Here is a 23,845-nt window from a genome sequence, read left to right on the forward strand (position 1 = left end):
GGTGTGATCATAGTTCACTGAAGCCTTGACTTCCTGGGCAAGCAATCCTCCCACCTCAGCCTCCTGAGGGACCACAGGTGTGTCCTACTATGTCTAGCTCATATGTATGTATGTACGTATGTATTTACATACATATGATGGAGTCTCACTCTGTCACCCAGGCTGGAGTGCAGTGTCATTATCTTGGCTCACTGCAACCTCCGCCTCCTGGGTTTAAGTGATTCTCATGCCTCAGCCTCCTAAGTAGCTGAGACCACAGGTGTGCACCTCCAAGCCTAGCTAATTTGTATGTATGTATGTATTTATGTACGTATGATGGAGTCTCACTCTGTCACCCAGGCTGGAGTGCAGTGGCATGGCTCACTGCAACAGCCCTTTCCCGGGTTTAAGCAATTCTCATGCCTCAGCCTTCTGAATAGCTGTGACCCACAGGTGTGCGCCACCATGCCTAGCTAATTTGTATGTTTGTATGGTATGTATGTATGTATGTATTTACACTCGTATGACAGAGTCTCACTCTGTCACCCAGGTTGGAGTCTCACTCTGTCAGCATGACCTTGGCTTACTACAACCTCCGCTTCCCGGGTTTAAGTGATTCTCATGCCTCAGCCTCCTGAGTAGCTAGGATCACAGGTGTGTGCCACCATGCCCAGCTAATTTTTTTGTATTTGTAGTAGAGACAGGGTTTCACTGTGTTGGCCAGGCTGGTCTTGAACTCCTGGCCTAAAGTGATCCACCCGCCTCAGCCTCCCAAAGTGTTGGGATTACACACGTGAGTCACTGTGCCCAGACATATTATTTTTTATTATTTTTTAGAGACAGGCTCTTGCTCTGTTGCCCAGGCTGATCTTGAACACCTGGACCCAAGTGATCCTCCCGCTTCAGCTTCCTAAAGTGCTTGGATTACAGATGTGAGACACCGCTGTCAGCCAAAAAATTAGCTTTTTGTTAATCAGCTATCTTTTATTTTTTTCCTCTTTTACCTGATATCCCTTGAAGTTTTAAACATTATATGTTCTATATTTGATTCACTCTGTAGTTATAATTATGTAGTTGATCTCTTCTTTAGTATTTATATAAGCTCATACCTTTCCTAGTTACTCACTGTAGTAATTAAAATAACTTGCTTTATCCTTGAGAAGTCTGAAAAAAAAAATGACTAGCTTAAAGTTTATTGAACACCTTGGAAAAGTGTGGTATAAAACAGTAATTTATTTCATTCTTGAGTTTTAATCCTTACCTATTACCTCCGTCTCCACTCTGCATGTTAAACTAGTGTTTCCCTTTCTCTCTGTCTTCATTTTCTGTACATATGTTCATTGTGTCATTTATTATATATAATTTTAAATGTTTACAATGTTTCTCCCCACTAGAATAAAAGTTCACTGGTGGAAGAACCTACTTCTTTTTATCCTTGAATTTCTAGCTAGAATATTGCCTGGCTTATGCCTGTAACAGGCCTTTAATTTATTGATTGGAAGCTTTAGTTTGGAGCATGTAGTGTGCAACAAAGTATTTCAATCTTTTTTTAAAAAAACAAGTAATTCTTAATTCTTTTAGAAGCTGGATAAGAAATCATCTCCATCCACAGGAAGCCTAGATTCTGGAAGTGAGTCAAAAGAGAAATTATTGAAAGGAGAAAGTGCACTTCAGCGGGTCCAGTGTATCCCTGGCAATGCTAGCTGTTGTGACTGTGGCCTGGCAGATCCACGGTGGGCCAGCATCAACCTGGGCATCACCTTGTGTATCGAGTGCTCCGGAATTCACCGGTGGGTAGGCCTGCCCAGGATTAGAATTTCTTCTTTTGGATAAACACAGATTGAAATGGTCATGTTTCATTTGTTAGCTGCCCTTTTCCACTTCCCTAATTTAATCACCAGTTTGTATCTTTGTACCTTTTAAGAAGTGGTTAAAATCCTGGTTTGTAAAAGCTTTTGAGGACTTTGGTTCATCATTCATTACTAAACAGAAGATATGTCCCTATCTGTGTATGTTGAGGGCTTTATTAGAGCCTGTGTCACATTAAAAAAGAATTTGCACAAATATGTAAACGGAGACTTGATAGTAATGCGGTCGTCTTTTTTCCACTTAGGAGTCTTGGGGTTCATTTTTCGAAAGTACGATCTTTAACTTTAGACACCTGGGAGCCGGAACTTTTAAAGGTAAAACAACAACAAAAAATTTTGCTTTAAAATTTTCATATTTTCACATAAAAGTGAAGATTTTAGAATCTTGGTTTGCAAATGTATGAGTTCTTCATGCTGACAGTGTATGCTAGCTAAATTGTATTGAAACATATCTGAGGCTATTTTGGCAAATCTGGTGTTTTCATTGTAAGTTTTAAAAATGGCTGCATTTGGCTGGGCACGGTGGCTCACGCCTGTAATCCCAGCACTTTGGGAGGCCAAGGCGGGTGGATCACAAGGTCAGGAGATTGAGACCGTCTTGGCTAACACAGTGAAACCCCATCTCTACTGAAAATACAAAAAATTGGCCAGGTGGGGCAGGCATCTGTAGTCCCAGCTACTCGGGAGGCTGAGGCAGGAGAATGGCGTGAACCCAGGAGGCGGAGCTTGCAGTAAGCCGAGATCGCGCCACTGCACTCCAGCCTGGGCGACAGCGAGACTCCGTCTCAAGAAAAAAAAAAAAAAAGAAAAAGGCTACATTTGTATATAGCACTCTTAACTCCAGGTTAGTTCACTGTTCTTGTTTTTCCTTGAGACAGGGTCTTCTCGCTCCCTTGTGCAGGCTGTGTAGTGGTGCCATCACAGCTTACTGTAGTCTGGACTTCCTTGGCTCAAAGAATCCTCCTGCTGCAGACCCCCCGAGCAATTGAGACCATAGATTCATGCCACCATGCCCGGCTAATTTTCGTACTTTTTGTAGAGACAGGGTTTCACCATGTTGCCCAGACTGGTCTCGTGCTCCTGGGCTCAAGCAATCCATCTACCTTGGCCTTCCGAAGTGCTGGGACTACAGGTGTGAGTCACTACCCTTGGCCTAGTTCAGATTCTATGCCTTAATTTTAATCTTTTCTGATTAGATTCTTATTAAATATATAAGAGGTCTATTGCTATACTAAACTTCATGATGGATTAGTAAAGCTTTTGACCCCACTGGGTTGTTTTAGCATAGGGTGATTTGCAAATTTACATTTGTCAGGTTAGGAGTCATCATACCAAGTCTTCCTTTTTTCCCTAAGAATTTATATCTATGAAAATGTCATAAATAATTTTAGACCACGACAGGTTTCTGATAAGATTTACAAAATTTGAAATAGTAGTATAATCCTTTTAATTCCTGCCATCTAGTTTACCATATTGTAGAAAATAGATGAGTTTAAGGGTTGGAATATATACTCATTTGTTTCTGTCTGAAAATTGTGGCCGGTGTGGTGGTTCACACCTGTAATCCCAGCACTTTGGGAGGCCAAGGTGGGCAGATCACTTGAGGTCAGGAGTTTGAAACCAGCCTCGCCAACATGATGAAACTCTGTCTCTACTAAAAATACAAAAATTAGCGGGGTTGGTGGCACATGCTTGTAATCCCAGCTACTGGAGTGGCTGAGTCAGGAGAATCACTTGAACCTGGGAGGCGGAGCTTGTAGTGAGCCGAGATCGCACCACTGCACTCCAGCCTGGGTGATACAGCAAGACTCTGTCTCCAAAATAAAAAGAAAGCAGATACTAATTCCCATTCTTTTTAAAATAGAATGTTTTTTATTTTTTTTAAATTCACTCATTTTTATGACAATATTTTTCAAATTTTAATCATAGTATATTGTGAATTTATTTAATGTAAAAAATGTGTGCCTAACTCTTGATAGTTTTTTCCAAGTTTTCTCTCTTTTTTTTTTTTGGAGAGGCAGTCTTGCTGTGTCGCCCAAGCTGGACTGCAGTGGTGCGATCTCTGCTCACTGCAAACTCCGCCTCCCAGGTTCACGCCATTCTCCTGCTTTAGCCTCCCGAGGAGTTGGGACTACAGGCACCCACCACCACGCCTGGCTAATTTTTTGTATTTTTAGTAGAGACGGGGTTTCACAGTGTTAGCCAGGATGGTTTCGATCTCTTGACCTTGTGATCTGCCTGCCTCGGCCTCCCAAAGAGATGGGATTACAGGCGTGAGAGCCATGGTGCCCGGCCTTTTTTTTTTTTTCCTTTTTCTTTTTCCTTTTTTTTTTTTTTTTGTGACGGCGTCTCTCTCTGTCGGCCAGGCTGGAGTGCAGTGGTGCAATCTCAGCTCCCTGCAACCTCCACCTCCTGAGTTCGAGCGATTCTTCTGCCTCAGCCTCCCGAGTAATTTTTTTTTTTTTTGTATTTTTTGTAGAGACAGGGTTTCGCCATGTTGCCAAGGCTGGTCTTGAACTCCTGGCCTTAAGTGATCCACCTGCCTCGGCCTCCCAAAGTGCTGGGATTGCAGGCATGAGCCACCACATCCAACCAATTTTTCCAAATCCGCAGCCAACTTTCTTAGCATCAGTAATTGAAAGATCCTTTCCTTTCCCATCATTTTCTTATTTTTCCTTTGCCTTACATTGAATTTCTTGTAAATAAGGTTGATTTCTGTACTACTAATCTCAGTGATGCCTCGCAGTACCAGTGCAAATTTTAAAGAAGACTTTGTATATAATAATTAGTATCTTTACTTTAAAAATGAAAAATATGCTGTGTAAAACTAGGAGTAATAATTGGTCAAAGAAGGAATTAGCACATTTAAGATTTTTAAGAGGTAGCTGGGCTATGGGACGAGGGGAAAGAAAGTGACAGGGAGAAATAATAGAAACAATAAATGGAAGGCTGGGTGCAGTGGCTCACGACTATAATCCCAGCACTTTGGGAGGCTGAGGCAGGTGGATCACCTGAGGTCTGGAGTTTGAGACCAGCCTGACCAACATGGAGAAACCCCGTCTCTACTAAAAATACAAAATTAGCCAGGCGTGGTGGTGCACGCCTGTAATCCCAGCTATTCTGGAGGCTGAGGCAGGAGAATCACTTAAACTTGGGAGGCGGAGGTTGCGGTGAGCCGAGATCGTACCATTGCCCTCCAACCTGGGTAACGAGTGAAACTCCATCTCGGAAAAAAAAAAAATTAAAAAAGGAATAAATGGAAATGACAGAAGAGGGATGTCATAGAAGTAATGGAACCTCAAAAGGGCTCATGATTAAGGAAAAGGAGAGAGGCTGGTGTGGTAGGTCATGCCTGTAATCCTAGCACTTTGAGAGGTTGAGGTGGGCAGATCATCCTTGAGGTCAGGAGTTTGAGACCGGCCTGGCCAACATAGCGAAACCTTGTCTCTACTACAAATACAAAAACTAGCTGGGTTTAGTGATGGCCATCTGTAATCCCAGCTACTCGGGAGGTTGAGGCAGAAGAATCACTTGAACCCGGGACGTGGAAGTTGCAGTGGGCCAAGATCACGCCACTGCACTCCAGCCTGGGTGATGGAATGAGACTCTGTCTCAAAAAAATTAAAATAAAATAAAATAAATAAAATAAAATAAAATAAAAATAGGAGAAAAAGGGAAACCATTCTCTTGCCTGTGAGAGTGCTCTTCCCAGACTTTACTCCTGTCGTTGGGTCCAGAGAGCAGTTTAATCCTCTTGTTATCTCATCCCAGGCCTTGCCCACTCCCACATCTCACCTGTCCCAATACTTTAACCTCTATTCTCTAGATAGTGGTAAAGTCATCTTAATGTCTATTAGTGTCCCTTTTACCTACATATGATTTTTCAGGGAAATGGTTTGGGTGATCTGCTGTTGGTAAAAATGTTTGTTTTTGTGGTCAAGCCTGGAATTGGGCATAACTAGAAGCAATAAGATTAGCCAAGAAGGTAGAGATATAATTTACTAGCGAGGCAAGGAGAGCTTGAACAGAATTAAAGAGGTGAGTAGCAGATGGAAAGGAAAATCTAGAAGAATTTGGAACATATGACTAGGAGTTGTTTGTTATCTGAAGACAGAACCCAACCCAAAAAGAGGTACGTTCAAAAATAATTACCAGAAAGTTGTAAATTTGATAGATTTGCATATTTCTAGGAACTAGACATGAAAACTGAAAAGAATAGATACTTAATTTTTAACTTACCGTCCTAAGACTGGCTAGTACTTACTGTATAGATAATGCTTTGTTGTCATACTTCTTGCCTTACTGTGGACATAGAGATAGATACAATAGCTGTGATATGTGGATAGATAGACATGTAGAGAGAGAGAATGACTCTGGTGGGGTTGATCATCTTCTAGGGGAGGTAGTTTGGTGAAGAACAGCAAAGTGATAATATTACTCTCAGTTCTTGTTTCATTTTGTTTTAACATAAAACTGCTTTGTAGAATAAGCAACTATAGAATATGCAAGGGAATTAGTTAACTGTACTTGCTTAAAGGACTTTTAAATTTTAGCTTATTTTAAGGTCTTTAATGTATAGCTTCTTTTTCTTTTTTTTTTTTTGCCAAATAGCTTATGTGTGAGTTGGGGAATGATGTTATAAATCGAGTTTATGAAGCTAATGTGGAAAAAATGGGAATAAAGAAACCACAACCAGGACAAAGGTACTATTTCACTTGTCTGTTTGCCCCTAATTAGGAATATAGGTATGATTTTTATTTCACGGTAGTGATTGATTTATAACATTGAGACAAAGTGTTTAGAAGCAGTCATTGCCACTTCTGTTCAAATGCTGGCTATCTCTTTCTTCAGTATGTTAATTAGATAATTATATTGTATTGAACATATAATCAATGATAGTCTCTAGGGTAGAGAGAGTTTAAAAATTAGGGCTCTACAAGGCTGGGCGCGGTGGCTCACGCCTGTAATCCCAGCACTTTGGGAGGCCGAGGCGGGCGGATCACGAGGTCAGGAGATCGAGACCATCCTGGCTGACACGGTGAAACCCCGTCTCTACTAAAAATGCAAAAGTTAGCCGGGCATGGTGGCGGGCGCCTGTAGTTCCAGGTACTCGGGAGGCTGAGGCAGGAGAATGGCATGAACCCGGGAGGCGGAGCTTGCAGTGAGCCAAGATCACTCCACTGCACTCCAGCCTGGGCGATAGAGCGAGACTCCATCTCAAAAAAAAAAAAAAAAAAAAAAAAAAAAAATTAGGGCTCTACATAGGAATGTAGAAACCCTTAACAGTCAGTTAAAGCAGAACTAAGTTCTGTCCACGGCAGCAGCATTCCAAAAGGGGTAATCTATTCATTACTGTCTCTAAGGATCAAGTTTCTGTTCATCTACAGTGGATAATTTTACATTGTTCATACTTAATTTAGCAAAGATTTATTAATCACATAGTTTATGCATGTCATTATAATATCGAAGAACTAAAGATGCGAAGTGTGCCTCCGGAAGGGGAGAGTACTTGATTGCTGTGTTTGAAATTATTCTTCCAATTCTGTATAAGGAGGGCTCATTGAATGCAATGGCTAAGAGTTGGTACCTGCAAAGCACATGATTTTTGTTGTTGATACTGATTTCATTCTAAGTCTTTATGTATGGCCAATTGTATTTGAAAGTTATTGCTGTCTAAACCAATATCATTTAAATCAGAATCTTAATTATTTGCTAAAACAAGACTGTTATTTCAGACCTTGAAATAGCCTTCTATTTTAACCAAAGACCTAAACTTTTTAAGAGGATATAAGTAAAAAGTATAGAACAGATATGGCATTTTATGATGGTATCATAAATTAGAAGTTTATTTTATTTCTTCTTAAATTAATAATGCTATATGTTGTTTTAAAGTGGTCTTACGAAAAATTATGGCCATCAGTAGTGCTAGTTCAGTATGTGAAATTATTTCTTTGAGTAAAAATGAAAAAGTTACTTTCTATAAATGTTTAAGTTTTTTTTCTGGTGATGTTTTCTACTCTGCAAAAAGCATGAGGGGAGTATAGAAATGAATAGCACAGAAATTAAGAGAAAGGAAGAGTATCATATTAATATTTGTGATTTTTCAGTTAGGTTATTGTTTATATTTCACTTGAGTGTGAAATCATAGTTCATTAGGTATTTGGAAGGAAAACATAATATATATGTGTATAATGTCACAGATTCAGTTTTAACCAGTATTACATTCAGTGACTTTGTTTGAATATATTCAGTATATAATGGTTTGTTTAGTATTAGCCATGCTAAGAGGTTAAGCACAACATCATGACATTTTTATGTATATCAGACAGGAGAAGGAGGCATATATCAAAGCAAAATATGTGGAGAGGAAATTTGTGGATAAATATTCTATATCATTATCACCTCCTGAGCAGCAAAAAAAGTTTGTCTCTAAGAGTTCTGAAGAAAAGAGGCTGAGCATTTCTAAGTTTGGGCCAGGGGACCAAGTCAGAGCATCTGCCCAAAGTTCAGGTATTGCAAACTTTCTTACTGTGTCTATAGCTGTTTTCTTAAGCTCAGATCACTTTTATAATCCCTGAACTAATAGTCATTGTCATATTTTTTAATGTTAAAAACCTGTTCCCTTCTACATATTCTAAGAAAAACTGAATTTTTATGTCTTTAAAATAGTTAACTTTAAACAATGCCATAATATTTCACCTTTCTAGGTAATACGTATATTCTAAGGAATAAAACTGCTTAAAATGCAAGGGGAGATGGGAATTGTAAACCTGACATTCCAAAAGCCCTAAGTATCTGATTAACTACCTGATTTCCTTCCTATTTTTTCCTCCTAAATTTTTTCCCAGTAACGTTTTTTCCTGCCCTTTTCCCTTCTTATGGCCTGCTTTGTGCTTTGCTAACTTGCATGTCCCCAGTGATTGCTGTAAATAGCGACGAGGCCAGGCGGGAGTCTCTGTTTTGTCCTGATGAGCTAGATTCACTCTTCTCCTACTTTGATACTTCTTCAAAACTGCGTAGTAGTAAGTACTACTCTTGTGGAGCATTCCAAGTCTGTGCCAGTGGTCATTGTGCGGTGTGGCCATCTCTGTAGATGTTACCCATTGTCTGAGAATTACACATTCTTACAGTCATATCATAAATTAAGCTCTTTACTACCCCTGACATATTATGGAGTAATGAGATGTGTTACAACTCTGAAAATAAGTTTATTTTCAGGTTTTGTGATTGATTTATATCTTGATAAGCTAAGTGTTGAAAAGGGTTAAAATTATATTAAACGCATTCTACTCGTGGTGCCTGAGTTCATGTTGATGTGTAAGAGCTCATTTTAAAACCTTGTTTGTGGGAGATTGTTTTCTAAATGGCATGAACTTTAATCATTAGTTAATTTTTCTTTAAAACAGTCAAAAGTAATGACAGTGGAATTCAGCAGAGCTCTGATGATGGAAGAGAATCTTTACCCTCCACAGTGTCAGCCAATAGTTTATATGAGCCTGGTGAGTTCTGATGAAACTCAATGTTAATTGGTTTTGTTTGCTGAAAAATGCATGTGGTAAATGTCTATTCTTGATTTTATATATATATATATATATATTTTTTTTTTTTTGAGATGGAGTTTTACTGCCCAGACTGGAGTGCAGTGTTGTGATCTTGGCTCACTGCAACCTCTGCCTTCCAGTTTCAAGTGATTCTCCTGCCTCAGCCTCCTGAGTAGCTGGGATTACAGGAACCCACCACCACACCCAGCTAATTTTTGGGTTTTTAGTAGGGACGGGGTTTCACCATGTTGGCCAGGCTGGTCTCAAACTCCTGACCTCGCGATCCACCCGCCTTAGCCCCTCAAAGTGCTGGGATTTGAGCGCCTGGCCCTACTCTTGATGAAATATTTTAAAGGAAGGGGTTAGTTTTTTAGAAGGTAACTAGGGGAGGAGTAATACTCTTAAATGAGAAAGCAGCAATTTCTTCATATTTGGAAATTCTGTCCTAGTTATATATTGTTCATACATTTTTAAAATTTTTATTTATTAATTTATTTTTGAGATGGAGTCTCACTCTGTCACCCAGGATGGGGTGCAGTGGTGTGATCTCTGCTCACTGCAAGCTCCGCCTCCCGGGTTCACGCCATTCGCCTGCTTCAGCCTCCTGAGTAGCTGGGACTACAGATGCCCACCACCATGCCTAATTTTTTTTTTTTTTTTTTGTATTTTTAATAGAGATGGGGTTTCAATGCGTTAGCCAGGATGGTCTCGATCTCCTGACTTCGTGATCCACCCACCTCGGCCTCCCAAAGTGCTGGGATTACAGGCGTGAGCCACCGCACCTGGCCTACATTTTATTTTTTATTTTGAGTCTCACTCTGTTGTCCAGGCTGGAGTGCAGTGGCACAATATTGGCTCACTGCAACCTCCACCTTCTGGGTTCATGCAGTTCTCCCACTTAGCCTCCTGAGTAGCTGGGTTATAGGTGTATGCCACCGTGCACAGCCAATTTTTGTATTTTTAGTAGAGATGGGGTTTCACCATGTTGGCCAGGCTGGTCTTGAACTCCTGACCTCAAGTAATCCACCTGTCTCAGCCTCCCAAAATGCTGGGATTATAGGCATCAGCCAGCACACCTGACCCATAATTGTACATTCTTCCAAGCCTCATGGTATGTGCTAAAATTGCCTTACCAACTGCCATGGATAATTTTTAATCCACGTGAACTGTGTGTCTTATTATCCTTTATCATTCCTTGTGGCTGTCCTATCAGGAGAACGAGATCGGCCCATTAGATTTCTCTTTTGACTTGTGCTTTATGCCTTTGTTCTCTCTTTCATGATTTCAGTGATTTTGGTCCTGCAGAATACTCAGGGGAGTCAGCACTCCTTAAATTATTTGAAGTGCTTGTAGTGCAAATTGGGATGGAATTGGACCATCCTAGGAATGAAGGGAGGTTTGGTCTAGTAGTAAAAGTTTTTATGGATTCTTGCTGCTTCTTAAGTCCCAACATTTAGGAATATACTCAATTTTAATATAGTACAGAGTAATTAGCCTATCCCTTGGATACTGGCAAGAACAGAAAGGCCTGACGTATCAGTGATTGTCTTTATAGGAGAAGAAGGTGGAATGTTGGGGAATATCTATGTGAAAATCTCCCATAAGCTCATTATGATAGATTAATGGTTTCTTATATCATAGCTTTATTTTTTAAAAATTATGATAAAATGCACATAAAATTTATCTTAACCTTTTTTTTTTTTTTTGGGAGACTGGGTCTCACTCTGTTGCCCAGGCTGGAGTGCAGTGGTGCAGTCTCAGCTCACTGCAAGCTCCGCCTCCCAGGTTCAAGTGATTCTCCTGCCTCAGTCTCCCAGGTGGATGGGATTACAGGTCCCTGCTACTATGCCTGGCTAATTTCTGTATTTTTAGTAAAGACGAGGTTTCACCATGTTGTCCAGGCTAGTTTTGAACTCCTGACCTCAAGTGATCCATCCGCCTCGGCCTCCCAAAGTGCTGGGATTACAGGCATGAGCCACTGTGCCTGGCCCATCTTAACCATTTTTAAGTGTACAGTTTAGTGGCATTAAGTGTATTCACATTAGTGTGCTACCATTACTGCCTTTCATCCACAGAACTCTTTTTATCTTGTTAAACTGAAACTATACCTATTAAATATTTTTTTTCTTTTTCTGCCAAGAGCTCATTTTTATTGATGTATTTGTGTTTGCTTTTCAGAAGGAGAAAGGCAAGATTCTTCCGTGTTTCTGGACTCGAAACATCTTAATCCAGGACTTCAGCTTTATAGGGCGTCATATGAAAAAAACCTTCCTAAAATGGCTGAGGCTTTGGCTCATGGCGCAGATGTGAATTGGGCCAATTCCGAGGAAAACAAAGCAACACCACTTATTCAGGCTGTATTAGGGGTATGTGTTTATACAATGACATTTTCAGTAGCAACTGAATATAAAAAAAATCATAATACATTCTGAACTGGCTTTAGTATTATCTTTGCTTCAAGAGATGGGTTGGAAAATAGAAGGAGCCTCTGTGCTATTAATAGTAGTGGTTTTTGAGCATCACTTTGATTGTTTCAACAGTTTTTTTGCAGTGGGAGAGAATTCGGATAAAGTAGTGTGTTTTGCTAGTTCACAAACTGCAAATGAATCTCTATTAGAATTAATTCTTGGGAAGAAAATAATATAATTTATAATTTCTCTGCTTTGGCTGAGGGATATTCTTTCTTTTGGAGAGAATGAAATGGAAATGCTATTTGAGTAAAGAAAACTAATTGTTTTTAAAAAGAAATGTATTACTGTTTCTTGTTATTTGCTTTTGTATATAGTTATCCTCTTTTTTCCTTTAAGGGCTCTTTGGTGACATGTGAGTTCCTCCTACAGAATGGTGCTAATGTCAACCAAAGAGATGTCCAAGGGCGGGGACCATTGCACCATGCCACCGTCTTAGGGCACACAGGGTAACTGCAGTGCTTTAATATTTAAGGAGACTTTATTTGAAAAATTACTTTGAATTAATGTTTTAGTTTTTCTCAGGTTAAAGTTTTTAGGTAGTGTTTGTAAGGAGATGTGTTCCATGACTTATTTTGTCATGATGGAATTTGAAAGTTAAAAAAATCTCATTCAGGGCCGGGCGCGGTGGCTCAAGCCTGTAATCCCAGCACTTTGGGAGGCCGAGACGGGCGGATCACGAGGTCAGGAGATCGAGACCATCCTGGCTAACACCGTGAAACCCCGTCTGTACTAAAAATACAAAAAACTAGCCGGGCGAGGTGGCGGGCGCCTGTAGTCCCAGCTACTCCGGAGGCTGAGGCAGGAGAATGGCCTAAACCCGGGAGGCGGAGCTTGCAGTGAGCTAAGATCCGGCCACTGCACTCCAGCCCGGGCTACAGAGCAAAACTCCGTCTCAAAAAAAAAAAAAAAAAAAAAAAAAAAAAAAAAAAAATCTCATTCAGAAAAAGCTACTATTGGTTTTCAGATATGAAAATTTCAAGGCTTACTTTGACCTTAACTTGTCACTAAATAGATCAGTTTTAGTACTTAACTTTCTCTGTTACTAAAATTTGGTGATTTTGTCAGACGACTTAAGCCTATGTTTTGTGTTTATGCAGGTACATATACATTATTTCCATAGCATGCACACACATAACCTATTTAAGGATAATTTGATGACTTTGTAATTTTTAGTTTTTCCATAGGGTAACTAAAGTCAAATTCTAAACTAAATTCTTACTTTGGGTTATGGACGTGTCTTCTGGAGTGACAGTAAGATTCACAGAACAATAAAACCTTGAAAATTGACTTTCTATTATTAGGAAGTATACATGAAAGAAAATGTTGGCTTTATATAAAAAATTTGTGTCTTAAACGCTTGTTTCTTAATAAGACATCTCAGGGTATCCGATTATTATGTGGCAGATAAGCAAGAAGCTCTTATTTTAAAATATTTTTAAAATAGCATCTTCATTTATTTAGAGATGGGATCTCACCCTGTTGCCCAGGCAGGAGTGCAGAGGTGCGATCATAGCTCACTATAGCCTTGAGCTCCTAGGCTCAAGTGATCCTCCCCTAGTAGCTTGCATTATAGGCGTGAGCCCTGTGTCTGGCTATTTTTATTAATTAATTAATTTGTTTATTTTAAAATAACGTCTTGCTCCGTCACCCAGGCTGGAGTCAAGTGGCACGATCTCAGCTCACTGTAACCTCCGCCTCCTGGGTTCATGCTGTTCTTCTGCCTTAGCCCCCTGAGTAGCTGGGATTACGGGTGTACGCTACCACACCTGGGCTAATTGTTTATATTTTTAGTAGAGATGAGGTTTCATCATGTTGGCCAGGCTGGTCTTGAACTCCTGACCTCAGGTGTTCTGCCTGCCTCGACCTCCCACAGTGCTAGGATTACAAGCATGAGCCACCGTGCCCGGTCATGTCTGGGCATTTTTATCATGGCTTGTTTTCTTCTATCAGCAAGGAGCAAGGAGATTCAGTCTGACAACTTCATCATTAAAACTTGCTACACTTAAAAAAGGTAGTATTTAAGGTAGTACTTAACTCATACTTTGTATTTTTCTTCTTTTTTTTAAGAGATGGGAGTCTCACTGTATTGCTTAGGTTAGAGTGTGGTGACTGTTCATAGGCACATTCACAACTCACCACAGCCTTGAATTCTGGGGCTCAGGGTCTCCTGCCTCAGCTCCCCAAGTGGCTGGGACTATAGGCACGCCCTGCCACTCCCAGCTAATTTTTAAATTTTTTTTAGAGACAGAGTGTTGCTATGTTGCTCAGGCTGGTCTTGAACTTTTGACCTCAAGTGATACCCCCTACCTCCGCCTTCTGAGTAGCTGAGATTACAGGTGCTTACCTTGCCCAGCCATTATTTTCTTCTTAAACTATCAAAATTCTTTCCATTTTATTTCATAGACTCCATTTAGTCATTCTTTCATATTTTTAAATTTTTATCAGTTTATTCAAGTCATTAATATTTGCGAGTACAGCAAGGAGATTACTTCCCATTCTTTGCTGTTGTATTATCATTATTGTGAAGTTTACATTGCCTTGGCTTTCTTCATTTTCAAATAGTGACCTTGAGTGATCTTTTTTTCATTTAGGTTTATAGATACCTGTGCGCATCTTTGCATGATATTCTTTTTTTTTTTTTTTTTTGAGACAGTGTCTGGCTGTCGCCCAGGCTGGAGTGCAGTGGCACGATCTCGGTTCACTGCAAGCTCTGCTTCCCGGGTTCACGCCATTCTGCTCCTTCAGCCTCCTGCGTAGCTGGAACTACAGGCACCCGCCACCATGCCAGGCTAAATTTTTTTTTTTTTTTTTTTTTTTGAGACGGAGTCTCACGCTGTTGCCCAGGCTGGAGTGCAGTGGCGCGATCTCGGCTCACTGCAAGCTCCGCCTCCTGGGTTCACGCCATTCTCCTGCCTCAGCCTCCTGAGTAGCTAGGACTACAGGCGCCCGCCACCGCGCCCGGCTAATTTTTTGTATTTTTAGTAGAGACGGGGTTTCACTGTGGTCTCGATCTCCTGACCTTCTGATCCGCCCGCCTCGGCCTCCCAAAGTGCTGGGATTACAGGCTTGAGCCACCACGCCCGGCCGCTAAATTTTTTTTTGTAGTTTTAGTAGAGACGGAGTTTCACCATGTTAGCCAGGATGGTCTCGATCTCCTGAGCTCGTGATCTGCCCGCCTCGGCCTCCCAAAGTGCTGGAATTACAGGCGTGAGCCACCGCGCCTGGCCTTTTTATGATACTCTTTGAGGGTAGGGACCACACCTTATATATCCACCATGCTGTCTTTATAGCACCAGATTAAATAAGATAACGTATGCAAAAATACCTTGAGACTTGTAAAATGTTGATCTTGATAAGCTTTTATTAGTAGAGTTAGTGTTCAATTAATAGTTGTAGAATGAAAGAAGAATTTCCTAATGAAAATGTTATTTCTTTAAGTTAAGTAGTACTTTTTTAAGGTGAATACTAATTTTTTTTTCTTACTGACAATATCTCAAAAATGCTGTTTTCTTAAACAGGCAGGTATGTTTATTCCTAAAACGAGGTGCCAATCAACATGCCACTGATGAAGAAGGGAAAGACCCTTTGAGTATAGCTGTGGAAGCAGCCAATGCTGATATAGTAACCTTGTAAGTACTTCCTTTTTACTTGACTATTTCCATACAGTGAATTGCAGTTGTCCCTCGGTTATCCGCAGTGAATTGGTTCCAAGACCCTATGGATACCAACATCCACATACACTCATGTCCCTTATATAAAATGGTATGCATTTACACGTAACTTACGTACCTCCCCCCATATACTTTAAATCATCTCTACTTATTACACCTCATACAATGGAAATACTATTTAGTTTTTATACTATAGTGTTTTGTATTTGTATTTACTTACTTACTTATTTATTTATTTATTTATTTTTGAGACCGACTCTCGCTCTGTTGCCTAGACTGGATTGCACTGGCTCACTGCAACCTTCACCTCCCAGGTTTAAGAGATTCTTCTGCCTCAGCCTCCCTAGTAGCTAGGATTACAGGCATGATCCACCACAACCTGCTAATTTTTGTATTTTTAGTAGAGACGGGGTTTCACTATGTTGGCCAGGCTGGTCTTGAACTCCTGACCTCAAGTAGTTCACCCACCTCGGCCTCCCAAAGTGCTGGGATTACAGGGGTGAGCCACTGTGCGTAGTGATTATTTTTTATTTTTATTTTTATTTTTATTTTTGAGACGGAGTCTCGCTCTGTCACCCAGGCTGGAGTGCAGTGGGACCATGTTGGCAACCTCCCATCTCCTGGGTTCTAGCAATTCTTCTGCCTCAGCCTCCTTAGTAGCTGGGATTACAGGCCCCCACTACCACGCCCAGCTAATTTTTTTATATTTTTAGTAGAGACGGGTTTCACCATGCTGGCCAGGCTGGTCTTGAACTCCTGACCTCAGGTGATCCACCCACCTCAGCCTCCCAAAGTGCTGGGATTACAGGTGTGAGCCACCACACCTGGCTGATTATTTGTATTTTTAAATTGTTGTATGGTTATTTTTTATTGCCTTTTTTCCCCTGATTATTTTCCATTGGTGATTGGTTGAACCCACAGAGAAGGACAGCCAACTGTACTTCCACACAGTGTTAACATAGCGTTGTGCATTGTGTGAGCTTCGAAGTTGGCTGGTATTTACTTTGTGCCATGTACTTCTCTAAGCACGTTAAATGTATTAAACACTTTAAATGCATGAACTTATTTGGTTCTCGCAGCAGCTCTATGAGGAAGATATTGTTAATATTGTCTTCATTTTATAGAAAAAGAACCCAAACCATAGATCATTTGAGATGTTAGTACGTGGTGGAGTTGGGATAGGAAACCAAGAATTGTGTCCCTAAAACCCATGTTCTTAGCCATTTGTGCTGTACTGCCTGATACAGAAACAGAAAACCAGAGACTTTAAAATGGTTTTTTTTTTTTTTTTTTTTTTTTTTTGGGACAGAGTGTTGCTCTTGTCGCCCAGGCTGGAGTGCAGCGGCACGATCTTAGCTCTGCAACCTCTGCCTCCTGGGTTCAAGCAATTCTCCCACCTCAGCCTCCTGAGTAGCTGGGATTACAGGCATGCGCCACCACGCCTGGCTAATTTTGTATTTTTAGTAGATGAAGTTTCTCCATGTTGGCCAGGCTGGTCTTGAACTCCTGACCTCAGGTGATCTGCCCACCTCGGGCTCCCAAAGTGCCGGGATTACAGGCGTGAGCCACCGCCCCTGGCTAAAATGGTTTCTTTATCTCTTTGTATAGGACTAGGGCAGAGGCTGGGATTGTTAGAGTAACAGGTAACTATTCTACTACCTTGAGAATTAGAGGATTCTACAATTCTGTAGGCAAGACAGTTGCATTGATGTTAGTAATTTGTGAAGTTCCATTACCTTTGGGCAGTGGTAGGAATTTGTACTTGTTTTTAAAAAGAATTGTTCACATAAAACCAGGTGCTGCCGCCCCTAATCCAAGCTGCTCAGGAGATTGAGGTGGGAGGGCTGCTTAAGCCCAGAAACTGGAGAAAAGCCTGGGCAACACAGCGAGACCCTGTCTCTACAAAAAATTAAAAATTAGCCAGGTGTGGTGGCACATGCTTGTAGTCATAGCTACTTGGGAGGATGAACGAGAAAAAAAAAATTATTTACCTGAATACTTAATTTTAAGATTAAAATGCATGCTTTTGAATGTTTGAATAAAATTTAATGTTATCTTTTAAATAATTTTGAGGTCTTAATTTGATTTACATATCAGATCAAAGTAGTTTATTACACATAGAATTCAGAAAATTAATTGCCACCTATACCTTATTATGTAGGAAATCTCAAGCATATTTTGTATTGTCACTTACTCATTTTATCCTGGGCTAAATGAAGCCCATAATTGCTTATCCCCCGTCATTGGAGAAGAAATAGGTCCATTCACACTCCTACTGAGAATTCTTGACTTCTCATATGTCACCCTTCTGCCAAATAAAAAAATCAAAACAGCAAAACATACTTTCTCAGATCCTTTCCCCCAAGGAGGGGTTACTGTTATTATGGAGGCTATTGCAGGAAAGTGTAGAACTCTTAAATCATTACAGATTGACAGTAGAAGAAAGATAAGTTATTCAAGAAAAGATAGGAATGATATAAAGAAGCTCTGCAGGCAGCTTCCAAGGCAATACCTATATAGCAATGGACGCTTCCCTTAAAAATAATCTGTTCTCAGATCGTCTAAATTTTCTTGTTTTACTTGGTGTGAGTGCTTCAGTTTCACTTAAAAATTTTTGTAAGTAAGCATCCTCTGTAAAAACCCAAATGCCAAAGGAAGATTTGTGGAACTGTTGTTAATACACAGAGTGGTCAAGTGAGGAGATGAAGGGAATTGTGGAACGTTGAAGATAGGAAAATTTCATGTCACACGCTGCAGTTGCCAAAGAGAACATTTCAGAAGAGGGTGATGGAGGTCTGAGAAGGCAGTGGAATTATGGTGGCCCAGAAGGACAGACGAGAGGTACAGAGTAGGAGAGGGGTATCAAACACAGTATTTGTCTATTTTAAAATGTTGCTTAAAGGAAATACTTAGCTTCTGAACCTGGTGCTGCATGTCATCTGCTGCCAAGATGAATAACCTAAAAAGAATATATAAGCAATATGGTAATGTTGGAAAATTCTTGATAACCCATAGTCATTTATTATAATGTTTGTATATCAAAATATATTCCCAGTATTTAGAGGCGACACATGCTGTTTATATGTCTGGAATGACCTCACTTCAGGGCGAACCAGAGTGAACTTATGACAGGGTCTCACTTCTGCACTGTAGAAGCAATAATTTCAACAGTTGGCAGTTAAAATTTGACAGGTTGCTGTAAGAGCCAGGAATTCTCAGGCATCTGGAGGAAGCAAGCCACTAGAGGTACTGCAGGGATGCGGCTGAAATAGAACTAAAATGCAGTGGTCGGAAAAGTTTTATTGTCCTTTCTCTTGAGAGTTGTATGAAGGTGAGATAGTTACCTTTGTACCTCAGATTGCTGGGTTTGATAAACTAAAAGCCAGATTATTTTAATGGCAAATAAAAGACAATTACATTAGTACATGTATTACCTGTTTATAGACTTTGTTTATGACATTGTATAATGTCATCTAAAACACTATTTTATTTATTTTTAGGTTACGTTTAGCAAGAATGAATGAAGAGATGCGGGAATCAGAAGGACTTTATGGACAGCCAGGTCAATATTCTACTAATAACCATACTGAAATGCAGTATAAGAAATGCATTCAGGAATTTATCAGTTTACAACTGGAAGATTCATAGTTCTTTAGCAAACTAATGTGATACTATAGAGTTTTTATAACCTACTTGTAAATTGTGAGTTGTTAGCTTTGTACTGTACTTAACTGAATCCTTGGGTGGCTAATCCTGGGCCTTTAAAAATTCGTAACTCTTCCTATGACAGTACACGTTGACTTGCTCTATTTAACTCTGGCTGCTGACTTCTTTATTTGCTGTACAGATGTCTTCCATATACATTCCAGTGAAGTGAATGGAATGGTAAAAATATTCTTTATATACTTACAGCAGCAAAATAGTTGTTTTCTTTTTGGAATTCTTTTTAGCTGTCAAGTGAATATAACAAAATTGTTTTCTTTTTGTTATTCAGGGAATTTCTATAAATTACGTTCAGGGAAAAAAAAAAAAATCACCATGTGTCTGGCATATAAAAAGCCAGTATGGAAAATACCAAGAAAACGTTTACTGATGAGTTTTGTACTACAATCTAAAAATGAGTTGAAGATTTAAAATGAAAATTCACCAGGTGGAGAAGTCCATGATGTGAGTGGAGCTAGTTTGAAAGACTGAGGGCAAAGGTCTCATTTTATCTAAAGCTAAAGCTTTGCCTCCAGGCAGTTGTACATTATCTCTTAGATAAGTGGAATTATTTAGAACAATACTTTTTGCAGCTGATGGCAGAGTAGATTTATTCTACTTGAGAAATTTCAATTCATGATCACTTCAAGTTTCATTTTGAGTAATTTTCACCTTTGAATCAAGATGTCAAGGAAGAAATATTGCCCATCAGATTCTTCTCTTTGATGAACACGTTGATTAGACATTTTTCACAGAGAAGAGAGTAATTATTGGTTCTCTTGTTTCATGAATTTGAGTATGTGAATTACTCTGTTTTAAATTTATATGCACATTAGTAAAAAATTTCAGGAATTCATGACTAAAATACTTGAGAATGTTCAGTTTGCAATGAGGTTTGGTTTTTTAAAAATGAATATGGTTACATTATTTTTAAAGTGACCTGGTAATATCATCTCTTCTTCCTGCTTAAATACATTTTGAAATTTCTGTACTTCAGCCATTTATTTTAACGAGATAAATATATAATTAATGTGAGGCCATTCTTTCCTCAGAGGACCATATTTACTACTGCTTATTTTTGGCCTAATTTAATATGGAACAAGTAAGAACGTTAAGAATAGAGGCACTTCAGCTAGATATTTCTCATCTAGGGTGTCCCACTTTAATCCTATGGATCGTACAATACTAGGCGGCTCATGAAGTTCCAGGATGTAAGAGCACTGATTAAGGGTGAAGCTCTAGCATTAATTCTGGATTTCACCCATTTGTTTTAAACTTGAATGTTAGATTTTAAATAGGTTATAATTTTGTAACAGATATTCTTAACTGATAGTATTACTAGGCCATTTTTGAGGCCTTTGTGTTTAAGCACTTTAAAATAAAAATTGTTTAAAGAATATGACCTGCTATTTATGAGAGAAGAGTGAACCTCAAGATTTTAAGTTGAACAGTTATTTTCCCCCTGAAATTTTTAACTTCAATGTTTGGTTAGCTGCTCTTTCCTTAAGGTGTTTGCTGATGACGTTCACCCAGCTGATTAGCTAGGTGGTCAGTGGTAGACTCTTCTCTGAAGTTGGGAAGCTTGAAAGGAGAGGGCCTCTAAATTCTTGCCACTTCTAGTTGCACCCAAATTGCTTGGGTTTCTGCTGCCATCATTTAGGAGCGTTCAAATGTCTTTCACTGTCATTTTTGAGTTTATATATACATAAACTTAAAATGTATAAAAAAGATTTTTCCAATTTATTTTAATGAAAACTTGAAAAAAAAAGCCTCGTTTTAAAACAAGCTCTCCTACCATTCTCGCATTCTACAGGTTAAAAGATCAGAGTTCTGGAAATAGTATATCAGAATAAAATTGAGATTTTTGTAATTTATTTGAGGATCATCTTGAAAAGGGTTAGATTTTTAACTCATTCAGAGGGCCTGATATTTAAAGCAGGATAATTTTATGCGTAGACAGGGGACATGGTGAAATGGCATAGCAGTTGCTCTCCGGTTACTGTTCTTTTCCTTTATGAGTCTTTAGAGAGCGGGTATGTTTGGCTCAGGCAGCGGCTCTTTGTTTTTCCTCTGCTTATCACTGTACATTTTTCTATCAAACGCTTTGGTTACTTGTTTTATTGGGATCCTTTTTTGGTTTTCTTAGCAATACTATCAAGACTTCAGAACTCTGGGTAACTTAAATGCAGGTATTTTTAATCTTTTGATAATGAAGAGCTCTATCCTTTAAAAGATTCAGATGTAATCTTTGGCAATCACTGATTTATTTCTAAGAAACCCCACTTGTGAACTTTCTATCTGTGCAGCCCTAAGGACCTGGGACTCCCTGTTTCTTGCGTGGGGTGATGTGAGAGCGCACGTTTTTTTTCAAAAGAAGGTGTGTCCCTCTTTGGCAGTCCCTGTAGCCCTTAGGAGACGTGGGTGGGTAAGGGAGACAGCAACTCTTCTCTCAATTATCGGAAACCAGTTTGGTGGTTCCCACAGTCTCTGGCTCTGTGACTCTTCTGGATCGTTGGCAGGCTCTCAGCCAGTTGAGAATCATCACTGCTTTAGGGACCCACTGCTGGTTATGTGAGTATGTAGCAAGCACAAGTTGGTAATCGTTGGTCTAAGCAATTATGAAAGTAAGCTGTTACCAACCCAGAAGGGGTAAGGTCACGCATATGATGACCTGGGGGTGGGTCTCACATGCTGCCATCCCTTTGAGGGGAGTACATTTCAAGAGCAAAATCAGCAAACTCTTGAATCGTCATAACTGCTGTTGTGGTAGATATTCTGAATACCAAAAATTAAAAATAAATTTAAACTGTCAGTGGAAACACAGCAGTCTGCATTTTAAAAACTCAGAGCTGTCCAGGCACATAGAATAGTTAAGTGTCTGAAGGGAAATAGAATGTGGTTAAGTTTAAAGAATATGCTTAGTATTATAAATGTTGAGTGATTAGTTGTTTACCATTTATAATAAACTGTTAAATGTATTTCTGGGAACATTCCATGGCAGCATATTCTGGGTTGTTGTTATGTAGACAAATTATATTTGCCTTGGGAAAAATTCTAAGTAATCAAAATTATATTTAAATATTAAAAAATCACATTGAAGTTCAATTTGTGTTAGCTGTATTAAATATCTTGGTCACTATTGTTCTTGTAACGTTTGCTTTGCTTTTGGCAACACGTTTTGAGATCTAAGAAAGGTAGTACTTTAACAGTGCATTAATTAATGTTTTGTTAGAAGCTAAATGTTAACAAAAAGTTTTGTGTGTGTATGTGAAGGTGGCAACTTCCTTTTGTATTAACGCTTTTTAAATGTATTCAGTCAGTGAAACCAATGATTATTATAGCACCAACACTTTCATTCAAGGAAACATTTAATAGAGTCTTATAATTTGTTTTGCATGGTACAATGGTTCTACTAAAATATACTTCTGTAATAGGTACTAGATGATTTAAAAACAAAAACAGAAACCATTTAAAAAATTCCATAGCTTGTTACACAAAATATGCATTGCTAATAGTAGAAGCCATATATTGCCATTGTACTGTTGTAATACTTAACAGTGCTCATCTGGTGCTACCTGTAGACTGTTTGGTATTCACGTCTGCTAGACCCTTCTTCCTGTTTCTTCTTGAATGTATAATGTGTGCCTTTTAAGTTACTTCTAGTGTTGAATGGTAAAATCTTTGTGGTATTTTTGTATTATAATCTGCACTTTACACTTTCTTGGAAAGGAAAATTCCAGACTATCCAGTTTAAATAGTCTTTTAAAAATATTTATAATGTTTACAATAAATACTTTAAATATTTTAATTCAATATCTAAAAATTAGAAAAAATATTTTATATGGTTTGTTGCTATTTGTTGCTCTCTTCTCTATTTATTTTATATCTTTTAGAATGGTTAAAAATGAGAATAGCAATGTTTGTCTTTTGATGTGGAAGTAAACTTTTATGAAATCATGGGTATAATTGGATTGTCTTACCAGTTGTTCCAGCGTATCAACCTTTTATTTTGGTCATGTCAATATGAGTTAGATGTTAGTTACTCTCAGCCACCTGTTAATAATCTCTTCTTACTGTTTTTTTCTTTTTAAAGTAGACTGATTAGGTTTAATTGATTGATTCAAGTCAGGAATAAATTTCCAGGGCTAAATGAAAACTATATAGAGATTTTAATAAGTTGCTTTTTACCTAGACTAAATATAAAAAGTAACTAAAAAGTGTTAAAAAAAACCATTTTTTTTTGAGGCAGAGTCTTGCTCTGTCACCCAGGCTGGAGTGCAGTGGCCTGAACCTGGCTCACTGCAAGCTCCGTCTCCCAGGTTCACGCCATTCTCCTGCCTCAGCCTCCCAAGTAGCTGGGACTACAGGCGCCCGCCACCACGCCTGGCTAATTTTTTGTATTTTCAGTAGAGACGGGATTTCACCGTGTTAGCCAGGATGGTCTCGATCTCCTGACCTTGTGATCCGCCTGCCTTAGCCTCCCAAAGTGCTGGGATTACAGGCGTGAGCCACCGCGCCCGGCCAAAAGTATTAAAATTTTTTAATTCAAAATCTTGGCTTATGCTGTTAGACCTTTTTACTAGATCTTTATTCCTATCCTCACTTTTTTTTTA

The 23,845-nt window shown here is 39.2% G+C and overlaps 1 protein-coding gene and 1 long non-coding RNA gene across 24 annotated transcripts in view; one reads left to right on the forward strand and one right to left on the reverse strand.

Annotated features, from left to right (window-relative positions):
• The window catches only part of LOC135969585 (uncharacterized), a 305,912-nt gene that overhangs the window by 162,791 nt on the left and 119,276 nt on the right, over window positions 1-23,845 (reverse strand). The window lies entirely within an intron of this gene.
• Window positions 1-23,845, forward strand: part of ACAP2 (ArfGAP with coiled-coil, ankyrin repeat and PH domains 2) — a 181,299-nt gene that overhangs the window by 150,863 nt on the left and 6,591 nt on the right. For 13 of the 23 annotated variants that reach the window (XM_065539686.1, XM_074030727.1, XM_074030735.1 and 10 more), the window contains 10 exons: window positions 1,561-1,769; window positions 2,093-2,162; window positions 6,459-6,550; window positions 8,173-8,357; window positions 8,765-8,869; window positions 9,254-9,346; window positions 11,567-11,754; window positions 12,196-12,305; window positions 15,378-15,488; window positions 19,031-19,092. In XM_065539686.1, the coding sequence (XP_065395758.1) occupies window positions 1,561-1,769; window positions 2,093-2,162; window positions 6,459-6,550; window positions 8,173-8,357; window positions 8,765-8,869; window positions 9,254-9,346; window positions 11,567-11,754; window positions 12,196-12,305; window positions 15,378-15,488; window positions 19,031-19,092 (1,225 nt within the window). Of the gene's footprint in view, window positions 1-1,560; window positions 1,770-2,092; window positions 2,163-6,458; window positions 6,551-8,172; window positions 8,358-8,764; window positions 8,870-9,253; window positions 9,347-11,566; window positions 11,755-12,195; window positions 12,306-15,377; window positions 15,489-19,030; window positions 22,338-23,845 lie in introns of those variants that run through there. The other 10 variants (XM_074030731.1, XM_074030736.1, XM_015444891.3 and 7 more) reach the window with 5 other exon arrangements.

The sequence above is a fragment of the Macaca fascicularis genome, chromosome 2, assembly GCF_037993035.2.
Source record: "Macaca fascicularis isolate 582-1 chromosome 2, T2T-MFA8v1.1".
NCBI classification, from domain to species: Eukaryota; Metazoa; Chordata; class Mammalia; order Primates; family Cercopithecidae; genus Macaca; species Macaca fascicularis.